This window comes from Alosa pseudoharengus, unplaced genomic scaffold (assembly GCF_046254945.1).
Source record: "Alosa pseudoharengus isolate Yale_2024_CS ecotype anadromous, Long Island Sound unplaced genomic scaffold, YU_APseudo_1.1 YU_APseudo_1.1_scf_20, whole genome shotgun sequence".
NCBI classification, from domain to species: Eukaryota; Metazoa; Chordata; class Actinopteri; order Clupeiformes; family Clupeidae; genus Alosa; species Alosa pseudoharengus.
In genome coordinates this window covers 24,429,959-24,453,065 of record NW_027468664.1, presented here as the reverse complement: position 1 = coordinate 24,453,065, position 23,107 = coordinate 24,429,959, and the positions used below count along the sequence as shown (strand labels likewise).

The window sequence follows — 23,107 nt, the reverse complement described above, 5'->3', positions numbered from 1 at the left end:
CTATTAAAAAAAACATCAACAATACTGGTCATCAAAAACACTAGATTAACGTTTAATAAGAGGCACGATATTGATTGAAAACATCCCGCTGAAATGTATAAACGGTGTTTTGAAGAAAACATCCTTCATGGTGGTTCAACAGTATACTCTGGACCATTTGTGACAGTTATGGCTTTCCCAAACCCAGTAAAATGAAGCATCGCCATGACAACACCTCAAAGATTACAATGACAATGTTTATAATATAAATATTATAATAGACTGAGGATATATCTCGGTGCAGCAGTTGGTCATAATTGTTCTAGAATGTGTACATGTCTCAACATTCTAGATTTTGACTTAGAATGAGACTTAGAAAGATTTGGGGTTAAAAACAGGAATGGTAAAAGATTTCCTCCAATGCCTGTGAGGATGACCGGTCAAATGCAGCAAGAGCTCCATGCTCGTCAGAAGGGCTTCGTCCACCAGCCCTCTATCTGGACAGTGGTCTGATAGCAGCGCTTCACACATACACAGGTCCATCCAGGTTTGTCTAAAAGTCTCTTCCCATAGCGGGACGTCAAGTGGATATTGTCATGGAGTATAAAAATGCAGCCCAGGAATAAACAGTGCATATTATGTACATATACAAAAATGACCAGTCTCATAGTGATCGTAATCCCATCAAACAGTGATAATATTCAATCCTAATTTGGTACACGATAACTTGGTCCCGTTTAGGTATCTCACTTATTGTATTTGCATATACACATATACATTTGTAGTAGACACGCGCACGCGCACACACACACACACACACACACACACACACACACACACACACACACACACACACACACACACACACACACACACACACACACACACACACACACACACACACACACACACACACACACACACACACACACACACACACACACACACACACACACACACACACGAGTGTGTGCATCGATTTAGAGCAGAAAGCAGAATACAAAAATCAAACATTTACATATATGAGACATTCACTCAGATTGTTAATCTTGAGTCTGTTTACAGATGGTGCAAGTATATGTGTGTGTGTGTGTGTGTTATTCATCTGTGGAAGATAAAAAGCACTTTTGTTCGTAATTATGACAAATGTTAGAAAGTACAGACGACTTGCATTTCAGTGCACCATGATATCAAAACACCCCGACCACACAGGGTCTACATGAATCAGACGATCCCACAAGTCCATTACTTTAATTAACACACACACACACACACACACACACACACACACACACACACACACACACACACACACACACACACACACACACACACACACACACACACACACACACACACACACACACACACACACACACACGTTTTGCACATCATGACCTTGATATGTATAAAAATTATAGCACCAGAAAGCATATGTGTGTGTCCTCTATGAATTTCTGGGCTGCAATAAAATGTGAGTCTTTGCAAGTATGTGTGTGTGTGTTTGTGTATGTGTGTTTCTGGCAGGTCTAGACCTCTACCCAGCTGGGCATGAGTCTTCTATCAGAAGGAGTATAGCAGCCATCATCGCTGTCGTCGTCGGAGTAGAGTTCCGCATCGTCGCCCAGCAACACCTGGAGAGGGAGAGAGGGAGGGAGAGAGAGAGAGAGAGAGGGAGAAGAAGAGAGAGGGAGAAGGAGAGAGGGAGGGAAAGAGGCAGTGAGGGAAGGTTAGTTTTCAGAATACCACAACACTTGGTTGAGCCCCCTGGTGTAGCCCAGCTGAAAGAGAACCGTGCTGACAGTAAGGGAGAAAGAGAAAGAGGGATAGAGTGATTGAGAGAGAGAGAGATAGAGAGAGAGAGAGAGAGAGAGAGAGAAATGACTCGGTCACCTCTTGGTTTATGGCTACACTGAGTCTGCTGTATGCGAGTAGACAGTGGCTGCATTAAAACCAATTATGAGGGCGACGGAGTGGAGCAACTCTTTACCATCAGTCAAGTTACACACGCACACGCGCACACACACACACACACACAGAAACACAATATAGACACACAGACACACACAGGGAAACACAACATAGACACACAGAGACACACACAACCACACACACACACACAACCACACACAACCACACACACACATAGGGAAACACAACACAGACACACAGACACACACACACACACACACAACCACACACACACAGGGAAACACAACACAGACACACACACAGTAGTTGGAATACCCAATCATCACCCTGTTGTCCTCCCATTCTTCCACAACATCACGTTGCAGGCATGTTTCAAATGTCACTTCTCTTCACAGATCAATGGATGATTTGTGGAGGTTTGGCACGGGATCAGGGATGGGGGAGGAGAGGAACAAAGGAACAAATAAATGATAGAAAGAAATATGGAGAGAGTGAGGAAGAGAGGGAGAGGGGGTTTAATGGGAATATGGAGAGGGAGGGAGAGAGAGAGAGATCTACTCTGTGTTCTGTGTCACTGTCTATATGGGAGAGAGATGACTGTTGTAGTAGTGAGAATGCACACACACACACACACACAGTCATATTAATAAACATGCATGGACATACACACACACATACACATGCATGGACACAGACACAGACACAGACACACACACACACACACGGACACAGACACAGACACAGACACATACACATGCATGGACACAGACACAGACACACAGACACAGACACACACACACACACACACACACACACACACACAGACACAGACACAGACACACACATGCACATGCATGGACACAGACACACACACACACACACACACACGTATGGACACAGACAGACACACACATTCATGAACACACACACACACATGGACAAACACATACCCATGCATGGACACAGACACACACACACACACACACACACACACATATTGTGGGAGTAGTGCTCACGCTGTTTTCTACAGGGCTTTCTTCTGCAGCCTTCGCAGCCCATTTCATTTCACACTAAAATGTTTGTGATGCGTGAAATTCCCTGTTTCTGTCACTCTTTCCCTCCCACACACACAGCCACACACACACACACACACACAGAACAACACAATATTCCGTTAGCACACAGAAGGAAAAACAGAATTATGTGGTAATAATAATCTAAGAGAGATGTCCATTGGCTTAGCTAGTGAGGCAGAGCTAATGAAATCTAAACATCGTCACACTCTGGGCTGTATTCCTCTGGATCTGGGATACTATACAGGATCAAGCAGTGGGGAGAACATTACACCACTTATAATAGATTCACATGGGGCAATCTCACTATGGGAAGTCTCTGGATGTGGAGACAGAAGGCTGTGTGTGTCTGTGTGTGTCTGATGTGTGTGTGTGTGTGTGTATCTGTGAGTATCTGTGTGTGTCTGTGTGTGTGTATACTTGGGGGGTGGGCTAGGAGGTTGTGGAGAAAGTCCCTGACTCAATCTTTCCTGGAGCAACACCACAGTGGTGCTCAGATGCAGAAAGTACAAACACACACACACACACACACACACACACACATTCTGTTGTATGCATGGAAATGGACGACACGACAGGTGTGGTGCAGGAAACACCTGGCCACTGTGCATACACCATGCCTGGATCTTCTCACATAAATATGAAGTTGTGTGTGTGTTAGTGTGTGTTGGTGTGTGTGTGTGTATCCCACGGGACCGGGTTGGCAGAGTCTGATGGGAAAGCTGGGTGAGGCTTTGCCACGGTATCTGATTAATGCTAACAAACGCTCTCCACTCACAAGCCATTACCAGCTCCAAATCCAGCCCATAAACAGGGCCACAGTTTCCACTTCCCATCCGTGGGACACTACACATGATCGACTGGACCACGCTACACACGACATGAAATCACACACACACACACACACACACACACACACACACACACACACACACGACATGAAACCATACAGTTTAGCGTAAAAGAGGACAAAAGACAACGTGAGAAAGTGAAGACTCCAGACAGAGAGAGAAAAGAGAGAAATGAAATCTGACATGTGCATTCCATGCATTGTTTATGACAAGTGCAAATCACTCTTATTGTCTCTATATTGTTCAGATTTGTTGCAATTAAATTAAATTATGTGCTTCTGTTTAAGTTGCCTTGACAACCTTACGTTTTGATCCCACACCTGAGTGTGTCATTTCTGATTTATATAAGAGATAAACAAACTTGTATTCACATAATTTGTGAATGAGTTGGATGCAAACCCAGCTTGTGTGTGTGTGTGTGTGTGTATGTGTGTGTGTGTGTGAGAATGAGCTGGGTGCAAACCCAGCTTGTCACAATCCTGCTGTGCACTCCTCACCTGGGCCTCTTCGCTGGTAACCGACGGCAACTCCTTCACCTGCTTGACACTGCCGGATGGTCCCTCGATGGCGGTCATGGTCTTGTACTTCCGCATCATCAGACTGTCGACCACCCAGAACATCAGGGACTGGGGACACCAGAGAACATTCCAGAACATCAGGGACAACAAACACACCCGCAGAACATTCCACAGATAGAGAACATTCTACATTCTAGAACACAAGATGTCACATACAGAACAGAAGAGCTCATAACCCGAGACAGCACATACAGACATCAGACCCAGTAGTCATATACAGAACAGAACCGCATAGACCCAAGACAGCACATACAGACATCAGACCCAGTAGTCACATACAGAACACAACAGCCTAGAACCCAAGACAGCACATACGACATCAGACCCAGTAGTACACTAAAGATCATGACACCATGCATATCAGACACCATGCATGCTCACCAGACACCATGCACGCTCACTCACGACACCATGCACGCTCACCAGACACCATGCACGATCACCAGACACCATGCACGCTCACCAGACATCATGCACGCTCACCAGACACCATGCACGCTCACTCACGACACCATGCACGCTCACTAGACACCATGCACGCTCACCCAGACACCATGCATGCTCACCAGACACCATGCACGCTCACCCAGACACCATGCACGCTCACCAGACACCATGCACGCTCACCCAGACACCACCACATGTGTGTGTGTGTGTGTGTGTGTGTTACTCTCTAGCCCAGACTTGCACCACATGTTTGTGCGTGTGTGCGTGTGTGTGTGTGTGTGTGTATGTGTGTTACTCTCTAGCCCAGATTTGCACCACGTGTGTGTGTGTGTGTGCGTGTGGGGGGGGCACAGAGAGTCAGCGTGAGGGGTGGGGGAAGGCGGGGGGGGCAGAGAGAGAGGCTGAGAAGAGAAGGAGTGAAGAAGAGAAAAAGGGAGAGAAAAAGGCAGAGAGAGAGAGAGAAGAAAAGGAGAGAGGCTGAGACTCACACTGACTATGAAGGGAAGAGAGAGAAAGAGACAGAGAGAAGAAGAAGAAGAAGAAGAAGAAGAAGAAAGGCTTGGCTGAGACTCAGATTGACTATGAAGGAAAGAGAGAGAGATAGAGAGGAGAGAGAGAGAGACAGAGAAGAAAAGGAGAGACTCACATTGACTATGAAGGGAACGATGAGCATAACCAGGACCAGCTCCACCTGGGGATTTGGGATGTAGTTCAACAGCACCGCCTGCAACTGAACACACACACACACACACACACACACACACACACACACACACACACACACACACACACACACAGTTACAGAGTGAAAGAGAACGTTAGAATCAAAACAAAAGACAGCATGAAAATGTTATGGCAAGAAGACGTAAAACAGACAACAGTAGATTAAACACACAATATCACCTTGCCTTCTCTCCAAGAACAATCACACACTTCATACTTGGGGCTCGTCAATGACTGGCAGCTTCCAATGATGAGCACTACAGTGCATGTGTTGTGGCATCTTTATATCTGTCTGACATGATCATGTCACTGCTGCTCACACTATGATTACCGGATAATCTTGTGATCAGTGTGTGTGTGTGTGTGTGTGTGTGTGTGTGTGGGATGGGAGACTTCCCAACTCTCCAACAGAGAGGAAGCAAAACCTCTCTCTGCTTCCCACAGGAGAGGTGGAGACTGAGGTAGTGTGTGTGTGTGTGTGTGTGTATGTGTGTGCGCGCGTGTATATGTGTGTATGTAATACTTGAGATCAGGCACTGAACTGCAATAAAAGAGAAACTGTATACAACTTCACCCGCGCACGCACACACACACACACACACACACACACACAATCTCTCCTGTTCCCACGCCTGTTACAGTAAGTGATTTGTCCTCCATCTTCCCTCTAATTCCTTCTCTCCTCCTTTTGTCATCATCTCTTCTTCTCATCCTCCTGTCATTTACTCTCCTGCCTCAATTTCTCCCCGATATCTCGTCTTTGATATAACTCCGACCGCAAAGAGTCCGGTCCCTTCTTGAAATGGAACTTCATTCAAAAGTGAAAGCAGACGGTTGATCAGCTGTGTTCTAAAGAATGTTTGATTCAAGTTCAGCATGAACTTCAGTTGCGAACTATTTGTTTCTCAGCAAAAGCCACGACCAAACATTAACAAATAGATATAAAGAGACAAAAGCCACGACCAAACATTAACAAATAAATATAAAGAACCATTATGTGGAGTTTATGTTTGCATTTTGGCAAGTCCAGACCGGGAGGGAGGTTTTTACCCAATGTACATACTGCTCAGCTCTGCTACCATTACACATTTGGAGGCGATTGAGGTGCATTGTGGGTACTCACGTTTGTCCAGCCAGGGATGAGGAGGACGAGGGTGACCACACCCTTCTCCAGGATCATGATGAGCAGGTAGATTGCACACTGGCCCCACCATGCACTCGCCCTCGGAGGGTCACCTGGGAGGGATGTAAAGGAGGGGTGAAGGAGATGGAGGGATGAGTGAGGACGGGGGAGAGAGAAAGAGAGAGAAACAAACAAAGAGGCCAAGAGAAAGGCAGAGAGCGAGAGAGAGGGAGGGAGGGATGAGAGAGAGAGAGCAAGAGAGTGAGAGCAAGAGAGAGAGAGAGAGAGAGAGAGAGAGAGAGAGAAGGGAATGTTAAGATGATTGAGGTAAGAAAGGGGACAAGAGAGAGGGAGGAGAGAGAGGGTGGATGAATGAAAGAGTGCAGTACACAGAGAAGAGATCAGAGTATTGGAATGAAGGAATGATGAAGGAAAGAGATGAAAGAGAAGATAAGACAGAAAAGAGAAGGAAAGAAGGGAATACAGAGAAATGAGAGAGGAGAGAAGAGAAAATTGTCACATTATTAAATCTGCATGTTTAGCCATAACATAGACTACCATTTACGTCTGTAGACAGAAGTGGTTTCTCTCCCTGTTATACGAGGCAGGAGTAATGCAGCCGTTTCTTCATTCTGTGTTTTTCATCTTACATGTATACATACAGCCATGGTTACCATTGTTCACTTTCCTGTGATCTTTACACACACACACACACACACACACACACGCGCGCGCGCACATGCACACACGCACACACGCACACACGCACACACACACGCACACACACACACACACCGCCTTTCATTTGTTCTGGTCTAGACGGACCGTCTCTGTCAAAGTGCATTATTAGTGCTCCAAGTCTCTCATCAACACACACACACACATCTTTTTTTTCTTTCAAAACACACACTCTCTCTCACACTCAGACACGTACATATACACGGTCATACACTCACAAACACACACACACACACACCATTGTGTCAATACCAGGTTAAGCATCCAAACATCTGAACTAAAAGTGGCTCTTAGTTAAGTCAGTAATAAAAAAGGAAAGAAAGAAAGAGACAGAAGAGAGAGAAGCGAAAGGAGAAGAGAACGTGATCAGCCCCATCCTCCGGGGACCACACAGGGGTCTTCATGTGACACAGTTCCCAGAGACACAAAGGCAAACATTCAACTCCATGACTCACAGAGAGAGAGAGAGAGAGAGAGAGAGAGATGAAGAGAGAGAGAGATGGAGAGAGAGATGAAGAGAGAGAGAGAGATAGAAAGAGAGAGAGAGAGAGAGATGAAGGAGACAGAGATGGAGGGCGGGAGAGACAGATAGAGAGAGGAGGAGAAGCTGAGGAAACAGTTATAACTTTGTTTAACCAATCACATGAGGTTAAGGTACACATACTCCATAGGCAGAGAGAGAGAGAGAGAGAGAGAGAGAGAGAGAGAGAGAGAGGCAGAGAGAGAGGATGGAATATATCATATTGCTTTGGCAATATTGAAACTTTACAGTCATGCCAATAAAGCTCTTTGAATTTCAACTCGACTTTGAGAGACAGAGAGACAGAGAGAGAAAGAGAGAGAGAGAGAGAGAGAGAGAGAAAGGAGACAAACATTGCTCCGGCAGCTGCGTCGAGTTTCCCACTCAGACGTTGGTTGGGGTAGTTATGGGGTTATTTTCCCCTGTGCTGCTGCAGCTGGGGCTCTTGGCCGGGTAACTGAGACACTCAGCCATGAGCACAGCGCACGCAGCAGCAGGGCTCGTTTACAGTTCATAGTTAGAGCCACAGCAGCCCCTAGTGGTGTGGATGAGGAAGTGTGTCATGCCTGTTCACACCAGGTTGGTCGGGATTTAGAGGGTTTAGCTTCAGCCAGTTAGCATCATGATTGGTCGCAGGGCCGTCAAAACCGGGGGAGCATGCACACATCTGCTTAGGGAACCACCCCCCCCCCCCCCCAGAACGGCTGATTATAATGTACTTAATCCACAGAAATGACAACTGTGTGAGCAATCCCCTTCAATTCTATTATTTATTGGTCATATGCAGGAAACTGCAACAACACTGTTTTCGGAATCCCCCTAAAGAGGCACCAGCCTGCAAAAAGGTTCGTGATTTTTGAGCGCAACATATGAATCATGGCGCAAACGTACAGCCTTCTTCAGGGAAATCAAACACACACACACACACACAATGTTTTTGGGTGCTGTTACTGTGTCCAGTCCTGCGACAGCTGTGTAAAGACTCAGAGGCGAGCAGACCGCAGGACTGTGCCACAGCACCCTCTTGTGGTGGGAATGGGGAAGTGGTTCTCATTCAATACCATGACAGCACTGTGCAGTTCTGGACAAACAGAATTCCTTCTCAAATACACTGAAAGCCTAAACTAACATTTAACAAAACAGCAATAAAATGTTTTTCACACAGCAATTATTCAAAACAACATTTGACTTTTTTTTACATCTTAGTACTTTTTACAGGGTCTATTCCGGGAAGCCCTGTCCTCATCTGAAACAGCACCCCTTGTGGGGAAACGGTGCCGTGCACACTGTTACAGTGTTTTTCCACTATTTTTGTGCACTGCACTGCTCTTGCTTAAGAGATGCTGGGAAGGTTATGGTTATGGTTATGGTCATGGATTTAGCAGACGCCTTTGTCCAAAGCGACACATAAATACAAAACAACATAATAATATTTAAAATTGAACAGGCAACAGATTAGAATGTAGGTCAAATATAGTAAGGAGAATAGTTATAGTACACAATAATATCAATTCAATCAATAGCCTAATAAAAAAGCAATGGAAAAAAAAGGGGAAAGGCAATAATAAACAAAAATGTCCATTCAATCAATAATATAAAAACAATGACATGCTAAGACTACATTAAGGAGAATATCAATAATAAACAATAATGTCAAATTAATTAACTGCCCAATTAAAATAAAACAACATTATACAAACCATAACACATAAGCGCTTAAACAACTAAGTATATGTTGAATAGGAATGTCTTTAGACCCCTCTTAAATGACCCAAAACTACCACAGGAACGGAGAGCACTGGGCAATTCATTCCACCAACATGGAACCACTGAAGAAAAGAGTCTGGAATTAGACCCAGTTTTCATGACTGGTCGACACAACATGCGCTCATCAGAAGACCGCAGTGGGTGGTTGGGGATGTAAGGCTTGATTATTGAATTCAAATAACTAGGAGCAGATCTAGTTAGTGTCCTATAGGCCAAAGTGAGAGATTTAAATTTAATTCTGGCTACTATAGGGAGCCAATGGAGAGTAACTAGGAGAGGAGTTACATGTGTCCTCTTTGGCTGATTGAAGACCAGGCGTGCTCCAGCATTCTGAATCAGCTGTAATGATCTTGTTACACAAGCGGGTAAGCCAGCTAATAGTGAATTACAATAGTCCAGCTTAGAGATGACCATGGTCTGAACTAGAAGTTGTGTGGAATCTTGTGTCAGATAAGGTCTGATCTTCCTAATGTTGTAAAGTATAAACCGACATGATTTTGCAATAGAAGCTATATGCTCAGAGAAGTTAAGTCGGTCATCATTTACAACGCCCAAGTTTCGTGCCGAAAGGTAAACATGCAGCCCACTTGAAAACAAACTGGAGCTCCACCGCGTGACCTTGGTGTTGCTACTGGCTTGTTTATCAGTTGGGCTATACAGACACCTCAACAGGGACTGAACAGTCTGCCGGCCACTCACAGCTCATGGGTGACTCATGTGGAACTCATGACTTAATGATTTCAGTCTGTTTGCTTTGTTGTTTTTCACTCTGTTCCCGTACGGGTTTGTTTGTTTCGGTCACTTAAAACACCACTTCTCAACGTCACAGAGCAGACTACTGTATAGCCTACTGTAGGCTATATATTCGGTCATTCAAGCAATACGGAATAAGTGTTTACACCAAGTTTTGGAAGAAACTAATAAAAAAGTGAAGATGCTGGGAAAAGTTAACATTGTTATTTTACTACACTAAGAGCACTTTATCCTTTACAATAACGTCTTTTCTTTTCAGATCTGTAATTTATTTGTGCCATTTTACACACTTACAAATGTTTTAAATGAATGGAACCTTCATGTCGGAATGATAAAGAGTCCAAGTGGGAATATACGCACTCTGGAACGGCTCTCATCCAATCAGACACTAATAAAACGTTTGATGGGACCCAACTGCTGTATAAACAGGGGTGCAGACATAGGCCCACAATCTTCTTCCAAAGGGGAAGAGACAGACAGACATCCCAATTTCTCTGATGGTAAAAAGACTAAAAACATCACACAGACACACACACACAAAGACACACACACACGCACACAAAGACACACACGCACTCACTGAGAGAAATGGATGCGTACCATATTCTCCGAAGGTCAATAAGGTGCACTGTTTATGCTCCACGATGCGAGACACCACCTTCACCCCCATCCAGATCACCAGCATCCCCAGAGTGGCATCCAGGATGAAGTTCATGAGGTACCTGACAACATAGGAGCACACGATTGGCTGGGGAAGCTGATTGACAGGTGCATGTTAGAGGCAGCGCCAATGAGAATGCTGGACTCACAGAGAGCAGGCGTCGGCTTTGGTCAAAGTGGACAGGAAGATGTTGGCAAAGTGGATGAAGAGAGCTCCGATGGCCTGCTTGGAGGTGTCGTAAAACCTGGAGAACAAGGAAATCAAGAACAAGAAATGTTGGGAAATGCTGGTGTGTGTGTGTGTGTGTGCACGTGCGAAAGAGTGTATGTGCAAGGAAATGAAGAAGAAGAAATGCAATAGGTTTGGCAGTTAATTTTGGTGATAATTTGTGTTGAATTTGGGGAAATCAATTGTTGTTTCAGTTGTGTTGAGCTATTGAAATGGTCCTGGTTTGTTTTCTCAAAACAAAAAACTTTAAAAGTGTGTGCATTTTGCTTAAAAACCAACATTGGTGCCAATACTTTTGTCAGTGACTATATAATACTATTTGTATTTAATTATTATTTCTAATAATAATTTATTATTATTAATAATAATAACCTAATAATAATAATATACTTTTTGAATACAACCAAAGCAATGAACCCCCGTAGGAAAGATTCTAGAGCACTTTGTAGTTCTTTAATCCTTGCCTTGTAGTGCTTTATGTGGAACCTTACATACTGCACATCCACTCTTTAAACACAGACAACATGAGAACTCTTTAAACGCAGACAACATGAGCACTCTTTAAACACAGACAACATGAGAACTCTTTAAACGCAGACAACAGCCTCATTAGGATCTTTCCTAAAAGGCATCAGTTTGCCAAGCTGATCAAGGTGTGTGTGTGTGTGTGTGTGTGTGTGTGGTGTGTGTGTGTGGTGTGTGTGTGGTGGGATGGGGCGGGGGGGGGGGGGGGGGGGCTTTCTCTGTAGTTCTTTAATTCCTAGAATGCAGGGAAAGAGTTCTCACCAAATCTTCCACGGTCTTCGCACCCCAATAGGCTCACGAAACCTCTTCACTGTAAAGACACACACACACACACACACACACAAATATATACACATTAATGTCATAGTAAATGCTAACAGTACATTTGTGTGGTTTATGATATAAGACAATGACCCAGATAGCAAGAGGCTGGCGGACCACTGTCGGTCCATAGGGGGCATAGCTGGCGGTCCGCTGGCATTTTGCTCATCGGTTCTCTGGCGGTCCGCTGGCGGGTTGCAGACAAATTGGCCAATATATTGCCACTATTGGTCTAAAATCTTTTTCATTTGTTCAGTTATACTCCATATATCATTTGTATAAACTTTTCTTAATATTCATGACAAGTTAAATATAAAGAGATGGGGGTCCAACGGCAGACCACCACTAGCGGTCCGCTATCTGCCAGTCTGATTTTGCTATCTCATATTTGTTGTATTATCAATCAGGCAAATGCAAGGACAGTCTACTCTGCCCTGAAGAATGCACAAGAGCCTTGTGATCACAACCCATACACATGACTACCACATCTAGATCAGATATAATGACTTCTGTTTCTTATCAAGCCTACAAAATCACAATCCCCCACACCTTATTTAGTCAGCTGGCACTTTTATCCAAAGCGACGCTGCTAAGTCAAGGGCCAGTCTCCTGGGAGCTCCTTCGGGTACAGTGCCTTGCTCTAGGGCACAGAAGGGACAGCCAGGAATTGAACCCACAACTTGTTCTGGCTACCGCATGCTAGCCCAGCTCCTAGCCACTACGCTACTACCGCATGCTAGCCCAGCTCCTTAGCCACTACACAACTACTGCATGCTAGCCCAGCTCCTTAACCACTACACTACTACTGCATGCTAGCCCAGCTCCTTAGCCACTACACTACTACTGCATGCTTGCCCAGCTCCTTAGCCACTACACTACTACTGCATGCTAGCCCAGCTCCTAAGCCACTACGCTACTACAGCATGCTAGCCCAGCTCCTTAACCACTACGCTACTACTGCATGCTAGCCCAGCTCCTTAACCACTACGCTACTACTGCATGCTAACCAGGCTCCTTAGCCACTACACTACTACTGCATGCTAGCCCAGCTCCTTAGCCTCTACACTACCACCGTCCACTTACATTTACATGTAGTCATTTAGCAGACGCTTTTATCCCAAACAACTTACAGAATATGTACTGTACTGAATAACATTCACACAACAGTGCAGAGGAGACCTTAGGTAGGAATTACTACTGCAGCAGTGATACAGTAATACTATTAGCCTACTAGAGGATAAGAGTGCCGACTAGTCAACTAGTAGTCATCGTGTGGTAGGAGGAGAACATGGTAGAAGAAGGGGAACATGGTAGAAGGAGGAGAACATGGTAGAATGAGGAGAACATGGTAGAAGGAGGTAGAGTAGGAAAGAGAGGGAAGTGCATGAGAAGTGTGTGTTAGGTGTGTTAACTTATCTATGTTTCACTATCTTTCTTTTATGAGGACATATAAAGGTTTTATTTGTTACGGTTATGTTTATTGATTGTCATGTGTTGACTTATCTACAGTATGCTTCACTATCTTTCTTTTATAATGGCATATAAAGGTTGGTTACGGTTATGTTTATTAACTATGTGGCATCACATGCAGGAAGGTGGAATAAGGAAAATGGTGTATTGGTACTCTTTTGTCTGCAGTTTGCATTAAAGATCTGTTGTTTTAAGGGTGTGTTTTTGAACATTCTAACAGAAGATTCCATTCTGCAACAATTCAAGATTCTAAAATTCCATGTTAACTTCAATCAAAGATCCTTGATTACTAGCTCCGCTTTAACCCTCTCTGCTTCAATGAAACAGGATATTCTTTAGAACATTTCTGTCACATGGAGTCAGTCTTGCCATTCATTTACAGTGTGAACCTCCCTGCAAACCACTTCCTCCTGTTTGTTTTCTTTAAAAAAAAAAAAAGTGTCAGTAGCTCTACTTGTCTGAAAATAACTTCATAACATCTATAAATATCTAGCCGACATACTGATCTATAGGACATTTCTGTACTAACAAGTATGCAGTAAATTGCTAGTAATTTGTTAGACATACTGAGAATTTTTCATTACCTAAGGTAACATAATTATGCATATGACATATGTTTAGGTGTAATTAAAGTCGGACATACTCACTATTTTATAATTTCACACATTTTAGCACCTAATTTGGTGACATGGATTGCACTGCTGCCTATGTTGAGTGAGTTCCTCAGCAAAGGATGGTTTATGCAACAGCCCTTCCCAGAGAGGAAGGGTCAATCATGTGACGATAGTTAACCCATCAGCAACCATTGTGGTCATGGGGATTTTTGTAATTACAATAATGACACTATTCTAAAAGCATGATGTAAAGGGGAAACCGCAAATATATCTCTAATCTCTTGCAATTCACAACTGGGTATTGTAAGCTTCTGCTTCCTGTTTTCCATTTCGGAAAGAGACCACATTTTAACATTTTAAATTTAGGATGATGAAATGAAATACATTATCTTTTTACTCTACATTTTGAATTGCACCATGGCTATGAATACATTTCAATTTTCTGACGTCAAAACCAGGCAGCACCCTTCTCCTTCAAACACGCTCTCAAGCAATCAACTGTGGAGAAATGGGACAGAGTCTAGACCTGCTAGAAGAGCACCTGAACAGAGGTGTGTGTGTGTGTGTGTGTGTGTGTATGTATGTACTCACATGTGCGATATGCATGGAGGCATGGAGGTGGGCAAGTGTGTGTGTGTGTGTGTGTGTGAGTGTGAGAGGCAGCAAGACAGAAAGAGTACATGGACTGAGACTGTTCTCAAATGAATAAATGAAATCCAGCTGAACTGAATGGTGATCAGGAAGCAGAACAAATTCTTCTGATGGGAAGGGATTCTAACCATACATCCTTGACATTTACATTCATTTAGCTGAAGCTTTTATCCAACGCCACTCTCAGCTGAGGGTTGACATAAAAGCTACAGTGCAATAATGAGACCTTAGAGCAACAGTACATTTGCATACAGTGCAAGATAACTAGAGGATGATGGTGCAGATATTTAAAACCGTTTCTTGGAGTCTGAGTCTCCCTGGACTGGGCGTGGGTTTTTCAACATTCTAACATAAGATTCCGTTTCGCAACAATTGAAGGTTCTAATGAAGAATATCTGGGTTCATTGAATGTTGAATTCAATGAACCCAGATATTCTTTAGAACGTTAATTTTCCAACATTCCCATCACACCGGTGTGACGGTACACCTTTAAGGGTTAACTGTCAGTCCTCAGTGATGACCAGGATATGCTCAGTGACATCACATATTGTAGTCCTAGTTCATACTCTGGCTCTGCAAAGCATAGAGACCATTTCAACTGTTACAGGCACAATAAATAAATTAAATGAAATTCAACTGAATTAAATGGAATTGAATTTAATTTATTCCTTTCTTTGCTCTCATCTACCTCCTTCTTCTACCACTTTCTCTTTCGACTACACTTTGACTAGTACTTAAAGCTTCTGCAGTCTCATCCTCTGGTAATAGCGTTGATTAATTGATGCAGTATTAATTGCTGCCTAAGGTGTCCTCTGCATTGTAGTTTGAATATTATTTCTAATTAAAGTTTTTTGCTGAATGAATGAATGTAAAATGCTGATGAGTTGAGTTAAATGGTAATGAGGCTTCGGTAGGCCCCTGTAGTGTCGGCGTTGGCAGTTGTAGAGCAGAGGGGCGTGTCTCTGTGAGCGAGCGAACACATAACAGGAAGACGTGCGAACAACAACGAGGAAGTGAATTCTATCACACACCGCTCCGGCCGCTCTCTGACAGGAAGTGACTTTTGCAAAATACAAATATTTGTGCTGAGTGTGACCATAAAGGGTGTTTTCTCTCCCTCTCTCTCTTTGTCGCTCTCTCGTTTCTCACTCTCCCCCGCTCCCTCTCTTGCCTGTTCACTCTAGTCTCTCTATTGTACTCTACTTTTCTCCTCCGTCATGACCAGTATCTCTCTCCCTACACGCATCACATCTTTTCTGTAATGCAAATGACGGCGCTGAGTGACTGGGTATCACAGAACAGCTTGTAAAAACAGTAGGCCTACTTTTTCATTCTCTCTCATTCTTTTACCCTCCCTCCCTCCTTCCCTCCCTCCTCTCCTCCCTCACCATCCCTCCATCCCTTTCAGGTCCTGTTTCACCACTTCTCTTTGCAACGAAGCAGACAAGACAACGAAATGATAATAGCACTATTCACCACAGCTTTCTCACCCACGAGTCACGCCAGCTAACAGCCTTGAGAGCCGTGCAAACACAAAGCAGTAAAACTTGATCCTGACCTGTGTCGGCAATGACTTCTGCTTCCTTGACTACAGTTTGAACTCTGCATTCAGTTATCTTTTGTTCTCATTCGACATATGAGCTGCCCATCTTGCAGCACATATAAACACGTCATCACCTGTATCATTAATATCGCAATATGACAAAATTCTAATTATGGGAAGGAATTCTACTGGTATATCGATAACAATACAATATAGCCCATCCCTAAGACATACATGGCCAACACATAATCAAGCAATCAATGATGCAATGCAATGCTTGACTATTCAGTAATGGATTGGTTATCATGCAGTCAGGTCGGCGGTGCCATGTGCCAATACGAAAAACGAACCGCTATGCCAACTCATTCATTCCCTCTGCTATGAGACTGTTAAATGAACATCATAAAGTATAAGACTTTTAAAAGAATAACATAACTACAACAATACTGGTTCTTGCACCCCGCTGCTCTTTTCTGTCACTGGCAAGTGAAGTGTGTGTGTGCATGTGTGTGGCTGTACACAGGTGATGTATGACTGCTGCAGTACCTACTTACCCATTTGTCTATTTATTATTCTTAACATTGTATACATTTTATACATTGTATGCTAATGCACTTTTTACCTTTTAACCCTTAATGGATGCGTTGGCTGTAAACCGAATTGCCCCTCGGGGAAGTTATCTAAACTGAACTGTTCTGCAGACACACTTCCTTCTAGATTCTTCTATTCTAACGAAGTACTGTGTGTGTATCAATTAAGTGCCAAAGACCACCTTTGATTTGCCTTATCTATTCAAGTCATGCAGGGGTCAATAAAGAAATTGACACACAGGGAAATTAACATAAGGTTAATCACATTTAGCAATGATTAGTGTCCACTGTGAGTTCAGTGACAGCTGCTAAATGGTTTGATTAACTGCCAAAACACACAATTTTTTCACCCCTTTGTTCTCTCGTGTGTGTGTGTGTGTGTGTGTGTGTGTGTGTGTGTGTGTGAGTGTGAGTGTGAGTGTGAGAGAGGAGAGAAAGAGAGAGGGCAGTGGGGGTTTGTAATGGGTCATATGGTCCAGTGCAAGTGCAAACATGAGACCTGCTGAAACAGCAAAATAGAAAATAAATAAATAAATAAATAACCACAACACCCAACCACAAGCTGTAGCGAGATAATATCAACCCCACTGGCCAGAAGACTCTCACAGCCAACTGTCTGGACTCTTCTAAACCAAATAACATCATACAACATGAGATCCAACAGAAAGGAGAAAAGAGGCTCCTTTCCTCCACCCCCCACTCTGTGAGGTCATATTGATTGACAGCTCCTTGGCTCCACCCCATGCACTGGCTGAAGTAATAACTGACAAGTCAGATGTCTCACCTGACGGATCCGAAACTGGCTAACATGGTAATAAGTAACCAAGTTAATGAGGTTGTCATGGAAAAGAAAAGTTAATCTCTCTCTCTCTCTCTCTCTCTCTCTCTCTCTCTCACACACACACAATTGTATTTTCAACATACTATTCTTCTAGTCATCTCGGAGTCATACAGTAACGCAGAAGATACACATTCACCACACAATGCAGATATGTTTCCACTCCTCCTCCCTCCCTCCCTCCCTCCCTCCCTCCCTTCGTTTCTTTCTTTCTTTCGTTCTCTCTCTCTCTGTCCTTCTGCTGTTCCTCGCAGTACACCATCTCTGTTGAGGTTCTTCTCTTACTCTCTAAACTTCTATCTCTCAATCTCTCCCTATCTTTGTGCGTCACATTTTGATAGAGGACATGGGCAAAAACGTGTCAACAAAAGTGTTCCTGTTTCAGAGCATATCTGGCATCGGTGCTCAAATACAGTCCGGGGTTTACAATCCCATAATACCCCCTGGGGGGGGGGGGGGGGGGGGGTCATGTGACAGGAAAAAAAGGCCTAACTGCTGTACTGCTGTCCAGGGGTGGTGAAAAGTGGGGGTGGGGTTCAGATACGACAGAGGTCCTGTGACACACCGCCGCTAAAACACACACACACACACCTAGCAGCAGTGCCAACAGCCAGCGCCTGCATAGCATAAATCCACCAAAGTCTTCAGAACACGACTCCGCTGATTGACATGATACAATATTTCAGTGCGGACTGACTGACCACACAAACACACACACACAGCCAGCTCCTAAGGCCTAAAACACATTGAAATTAATTCTGCCCAGACACAAAACCTATTCTCCTCCTTAGACACAAACAAACAGACACACACATACAACTCAAGTCAATCCTTCACTGCTTCCAAGCAACCACTGAATGCACAGTGCAGTGGATGTTGTCCCGCAAGAGTTGGACTTACGCAGTTTGTAGGCTAATGCATTGTTTTGGTAATAGGTTTGTTATGATCAACTCAAACAAACTGGTTTCTATTTGGTAATATTACGCACTGGAATTGGACCAGTGACAGTTGGATTCATGCATTTTGCACGGCATTGTTTCAGACTTAAATGTAGACAAAAGGCTCACAGACTGGGTTGCATGCAGCCTCTACACACTAAAGACTGGGGCTCTGTTTCCATTTTGTAATATTGTGCACTGGAATCCCCCAAAACAAATAATGACGAACTTTTGAAATGAAGCATAGTACAATCAACAATGACACGTATCCTAAAGGATTAATGCATCCAAGCAGGCTACAAAACAACAGCCACGTGTTAACGGGCCGACCTATAGGAAGAGCTACAATAGTCAGCTGAGACACTTAACATTCCAACAGGCTGATCGCAAAACAACGAATGCAGTAGGCCTAAAGTAATAATAATAACGGAGCAATGTTACAATTATGCAATAAAGAGTTGTCTAATATAGGGATAGGTTCCCTGTGAGATTTCTCACGTACACATTAGAGTGCTGAAAGCTACAACGGCGAGAAGCCCTTGGATCAGAACTCCGAAGCCATCCATTAAAGAGCCGTTATCGCAGCCGCGCGGCGTTGCCTTCGTTATGTCGCTCATGTTTGTCACCACGAGCATCTTGCTTCGTAAAAGTCTTCTCACGAGGAAAATACCGTTATATCCGTACATGTCCATGTCTCTTGATTAAAACTCCCTTAGACAAACAAAGGACAAGGACACTTCTTCTTCGATAACACAGTGCGAAAAACATCCAAACCGAGGAAGGACAAACGAAAGAGAGAAAGGCAGTAAGTTAATCCCCGTCAAGCCACATAACTTCAACCTAGAGCCAACCAAATGTGACTCAAAAGACGTGCAGATGGCGTTCTGTTGGGAAAGTTATCTTCGAAAAGTTGTAGTCAAGTTGAGACAAGACGGCAGCCGCCGCAGCTTCCACTTTCCCATTTTCGTGTTTTCCAGACCAACAATAAACCGAGCAGATACGCGAGATGCTGACGTCACCTCCTGCTTCGGTCAGAGAGGGAGACCCCTGGCTTTTGTTTGGAGCAGCGTTGTAACGTAACCGCAACAATTGAAGGTTCTAAAATTCTATGTTGAATTCAATGAACCCATATATTCTTTAGAACGTTCATTTCTCAACATTCCCGTCACACCGGTGTGACGGTAGCCTACTCCTTTAAGGGTTAATGCGCTCTGTCCCACTCGCGGCAGCGCAGACGCTGTTATGATACATTGTCAAACGTGCCTGTCTTCCCACGGCACGTTTTGTTTTTAGACACTATCAAGAATAAGATAGCCTACTGTCAATAGCTAAGCTCTGCTGCACACAAGTAAGGCCACTAGTGGTTCTGTTTTTTTTTTTGTTTTTTTTGTGTGTGTGTTTCGGCCAAAGGAACTAATTACTATAGGCTAATTACTATAATTACTATCCTATAGGCTATCACAATAAAGAAATTGCATTGTAATGCAAGAATCAAACTGACAAAGAGAAAAGGACATATTGACTAATCGGATATTGGCCTTTGGCAATTCGTCTGTGCGGATAGATGTTCCCTAGAAGTCGCCTGAATCAGGATAAGCTGAATTTGATGAAGCAACCTAGTATTTCTGTGACTACTGATTTCTTCGCCGGAGATAGGCTACCTTGGCCGGTGTAGAAACAGCTGCCGTCGTTGCGACACATGTGTTAGTCAATACGCAATCCATCAACTGCCACGTTTCTGATAATGTAAACTATTGCTCCACTAACCGGTCACCTGGTCCAAAAAATCAATCCAGTTGATGGAGTGTGTTGCTTTAGAAATGAAGCCTGCCTAAAATGAGACTAATGGTCTTTGACTGGAAACTTAGGAAAGTCGAAGAAAATTAGACAGACAAACAAAAAGACATATGGCCCGCTTTCTGATCCGAATGTATCTTTAAAGCAAGTATATGGTGACTATTTTTATACGATTGTTAGGTTTATATCAGAGGTTTACGCTGGGTCATTTCTTTCCATTGGTGGGTGCAAGCTTTTCATGCTGTCCGCAAAGATGCCATGGTTGCTTAGATCTCAAGGGTAGGATAACAGTTGTTTCACTGGGAATGGCAAACCACAATGATCGTGACTTCAATTATATTTTCGAGGCAGACATAGGCCCGGTGTCCACAGAGAAAGAGGCAAAAGAAGCTATGCCTATTTTACCAAATGACAGCCTGTCTGATATAAAACCCACGTCAGATCAGTGATTACCAAGCCAATCCGAATATGTGTCGCGCACGTCAAGCTACACCATCTGGCCAATATTATTAACTAAATTGTATGAATCAAAACGTTTGTAATCAGTAAGTGTCCTTTTGCGGATTGTGATGTCCTGTCCTGAATCTAGCATAGGCTTATTTTACTCAACAATATAGGCTAGCTTCGGTAGTAATGGTAGAAAATGTTCGGCACTATGTAGCCTAATGCCACGACATAAATATGGTAAGATCATCTATCGAGCATTAATTTATATCTTCATCTTTCATCTATCCATTCGTCCATCCATCTATCTATTCATCCATGATCCATTTTTTTATTCTTAATTCATATTTGGCTACTGCTCTTGCCCACATTTAGGATACTTATCCCACTAGAATCATACTGCGCATCACACCAAATGGGAAAAATGTGTGGCGAGGCTTATGCTTTAATTCCATGGCCAGTTCGCGGGATGCAGAAGGTAATCTGTGGTCTGCGCGCGCGTGCTTGCTAAAAGCCTCGGCAGATTAGGGCGCGCGAGCTCCTAACCATCTGTTGTCGACACCTCCCATCACCTGCCCGCGCACAGAAAACCATGGTCATGTAGGCCGCGGCGGCGGCGGCGCGCTCGAGGTCATCCACTTACCTCTTTGGTGATTGGGGATAAACTTCACGTGGGGCTGCTCGCTCTAACCGCGCGTTCTAATTGAGTGGCGTTGGATAACAATGACTGATATCTTAATCTATTGAGAGACAATGCAATGACTTGCGAATTAAAACGTGCACATGCAAAAAATGTTTTAATTTACAGATTGATAAGTGCGTCATGTGCAAACACCCATACGGTGGGACTTAATATTCTCAACTATTAGCCTATATCTTCCATAAAACGATATGCCGTAGGTACTAGCCTATTATTTCTTCTTTAAACCTTGATTACACATTTTTTTCCTCCCTCATATATATCCGCCAAGTGTTTACTGTAAGTGAGAAGGTGGAATATTCCGGTGTATCTGGGCGTGTTCTGGCCGCTAGAGGACAGCGTTGGCGCAGAGATTCGTTATGATAAATCCAATTTCATTGTTTTTCACAAAGCAAAAAAATATTTCCATCATCACACAATAAGAGACCGGGTGAATATTCTGCAACAATAGTATATTATGGGGCTTTCATATGCATATTATTACTGTTGAATTCTGATGATTGTTAAATAGCCCCATATTGATGTTGGAAATGTCAAACTGAGGTGACGAGTAAAGCTGGGTTTGGACTTCGATCTGTTTTCACCCACGCCCCTACCCCTACACAAGGTGGTGGACGTGATCGTCATTCCCTAGAAATTAAATGGCATGGATTCAGATTAGCCTATAATAAGGGTCCGAATAAACTTCTGAAAAAGTCAAACAAGCGGACAACAGAACAAAAATACATAAAGCCGATCTCAATAGTGCGCTGTGGATGGCTGTGCGTAAAATATTACTCCTTAACCAATGTGGTTAATAAAGTTTTCAAATAGCTACTGACCATCCGAAATAACTGATTTAGTCTAATCATTGTTTTAATAAATAAGCATACGGCAAAGATAAGAGAAGCCATTCTATTTCAAGTTACAGAAGGCACCAAATTGCATTTTAAACTAGGTGCAAGATGCACTTTCCGCCGTTATAGTTACATTTCCAACACCCTTGGTATTTTTACACTGAAACGCAGTCTTCACCTCCAAACTGTAAACATTTAATTAATTTCATTCATTTAAAACATTTAATAAACTTCACACTTTCTAAATTGTTCTTAAGACATTCCTGGCAAATGCGTAAACTAGGCTACATTGTGTAATCAGCTCTAGTAGCCTACAGCAAATACGTGTTCACACGATAGGAGCCAAAGGCCCTCTTGACAGGGGGAGGAGGCTTCGGCATTCTATTTATAATTGGCCGAACAAATTTTGCAACTGCTGTAAAGGTCGATGAAGGAGTTGGCTTGAAAATAATCTGAAGATTTTTAGA

The 23,107-nt window shown here is 43.4% G+C and overlaps 1 protein-coding gene across 1 annotated transcript in view; it reads right to left on the bottom strand.

The window, feature by feature from the left end:
* The window catches only part of tmem110l (transmembrane protein 110, like), a 20,154-nt gene extending 290 nt beyond the window's left edge, over positions 1-19,864 (bottom strand). The window contains exons 1-8 of the mRNA XM_076296922.1: positions 19,366-19,864; positions 12,160-12,208; positions 11,294-11,389; positions 11,085-11,206; positions 6,707-6,819; positions 5,507-5,590; positions 4,333-4,461; positions 1-1,613 (exon numbers count right to left, since the gene is read on the bottom strand). The exon at positions 1-1,613 is cut by the window's left edge and continues 290 nt beyond it. Of these exons, the coding sequence (XP_076153037.1) occupies positions 1,509-1,613; positions 4,333-4,461; positions 5,507-5,590; positions 6,707-6,819; positions 11,085-11,206; positions 11,294-11,389; positions 12,160-12,208; positions 19,366-19,555 (888 nt within the window). The 5' untranslated portion in view covers positions 19,556-19,864 and the 3' untranslated portion in view covers positions 1-1,508. The remainder of the gene's footprint in view (positions 1,614-4,332; positions 4,462-5,506; positions 5,591-6,706; positions 6,820-11,084; positions 11,207-11,293; positions 11,390-12,159; positions 12,209-19,365) is intronic.
* Positions 19,865-23,107: the final 3,243 nt, after the last annotated feature.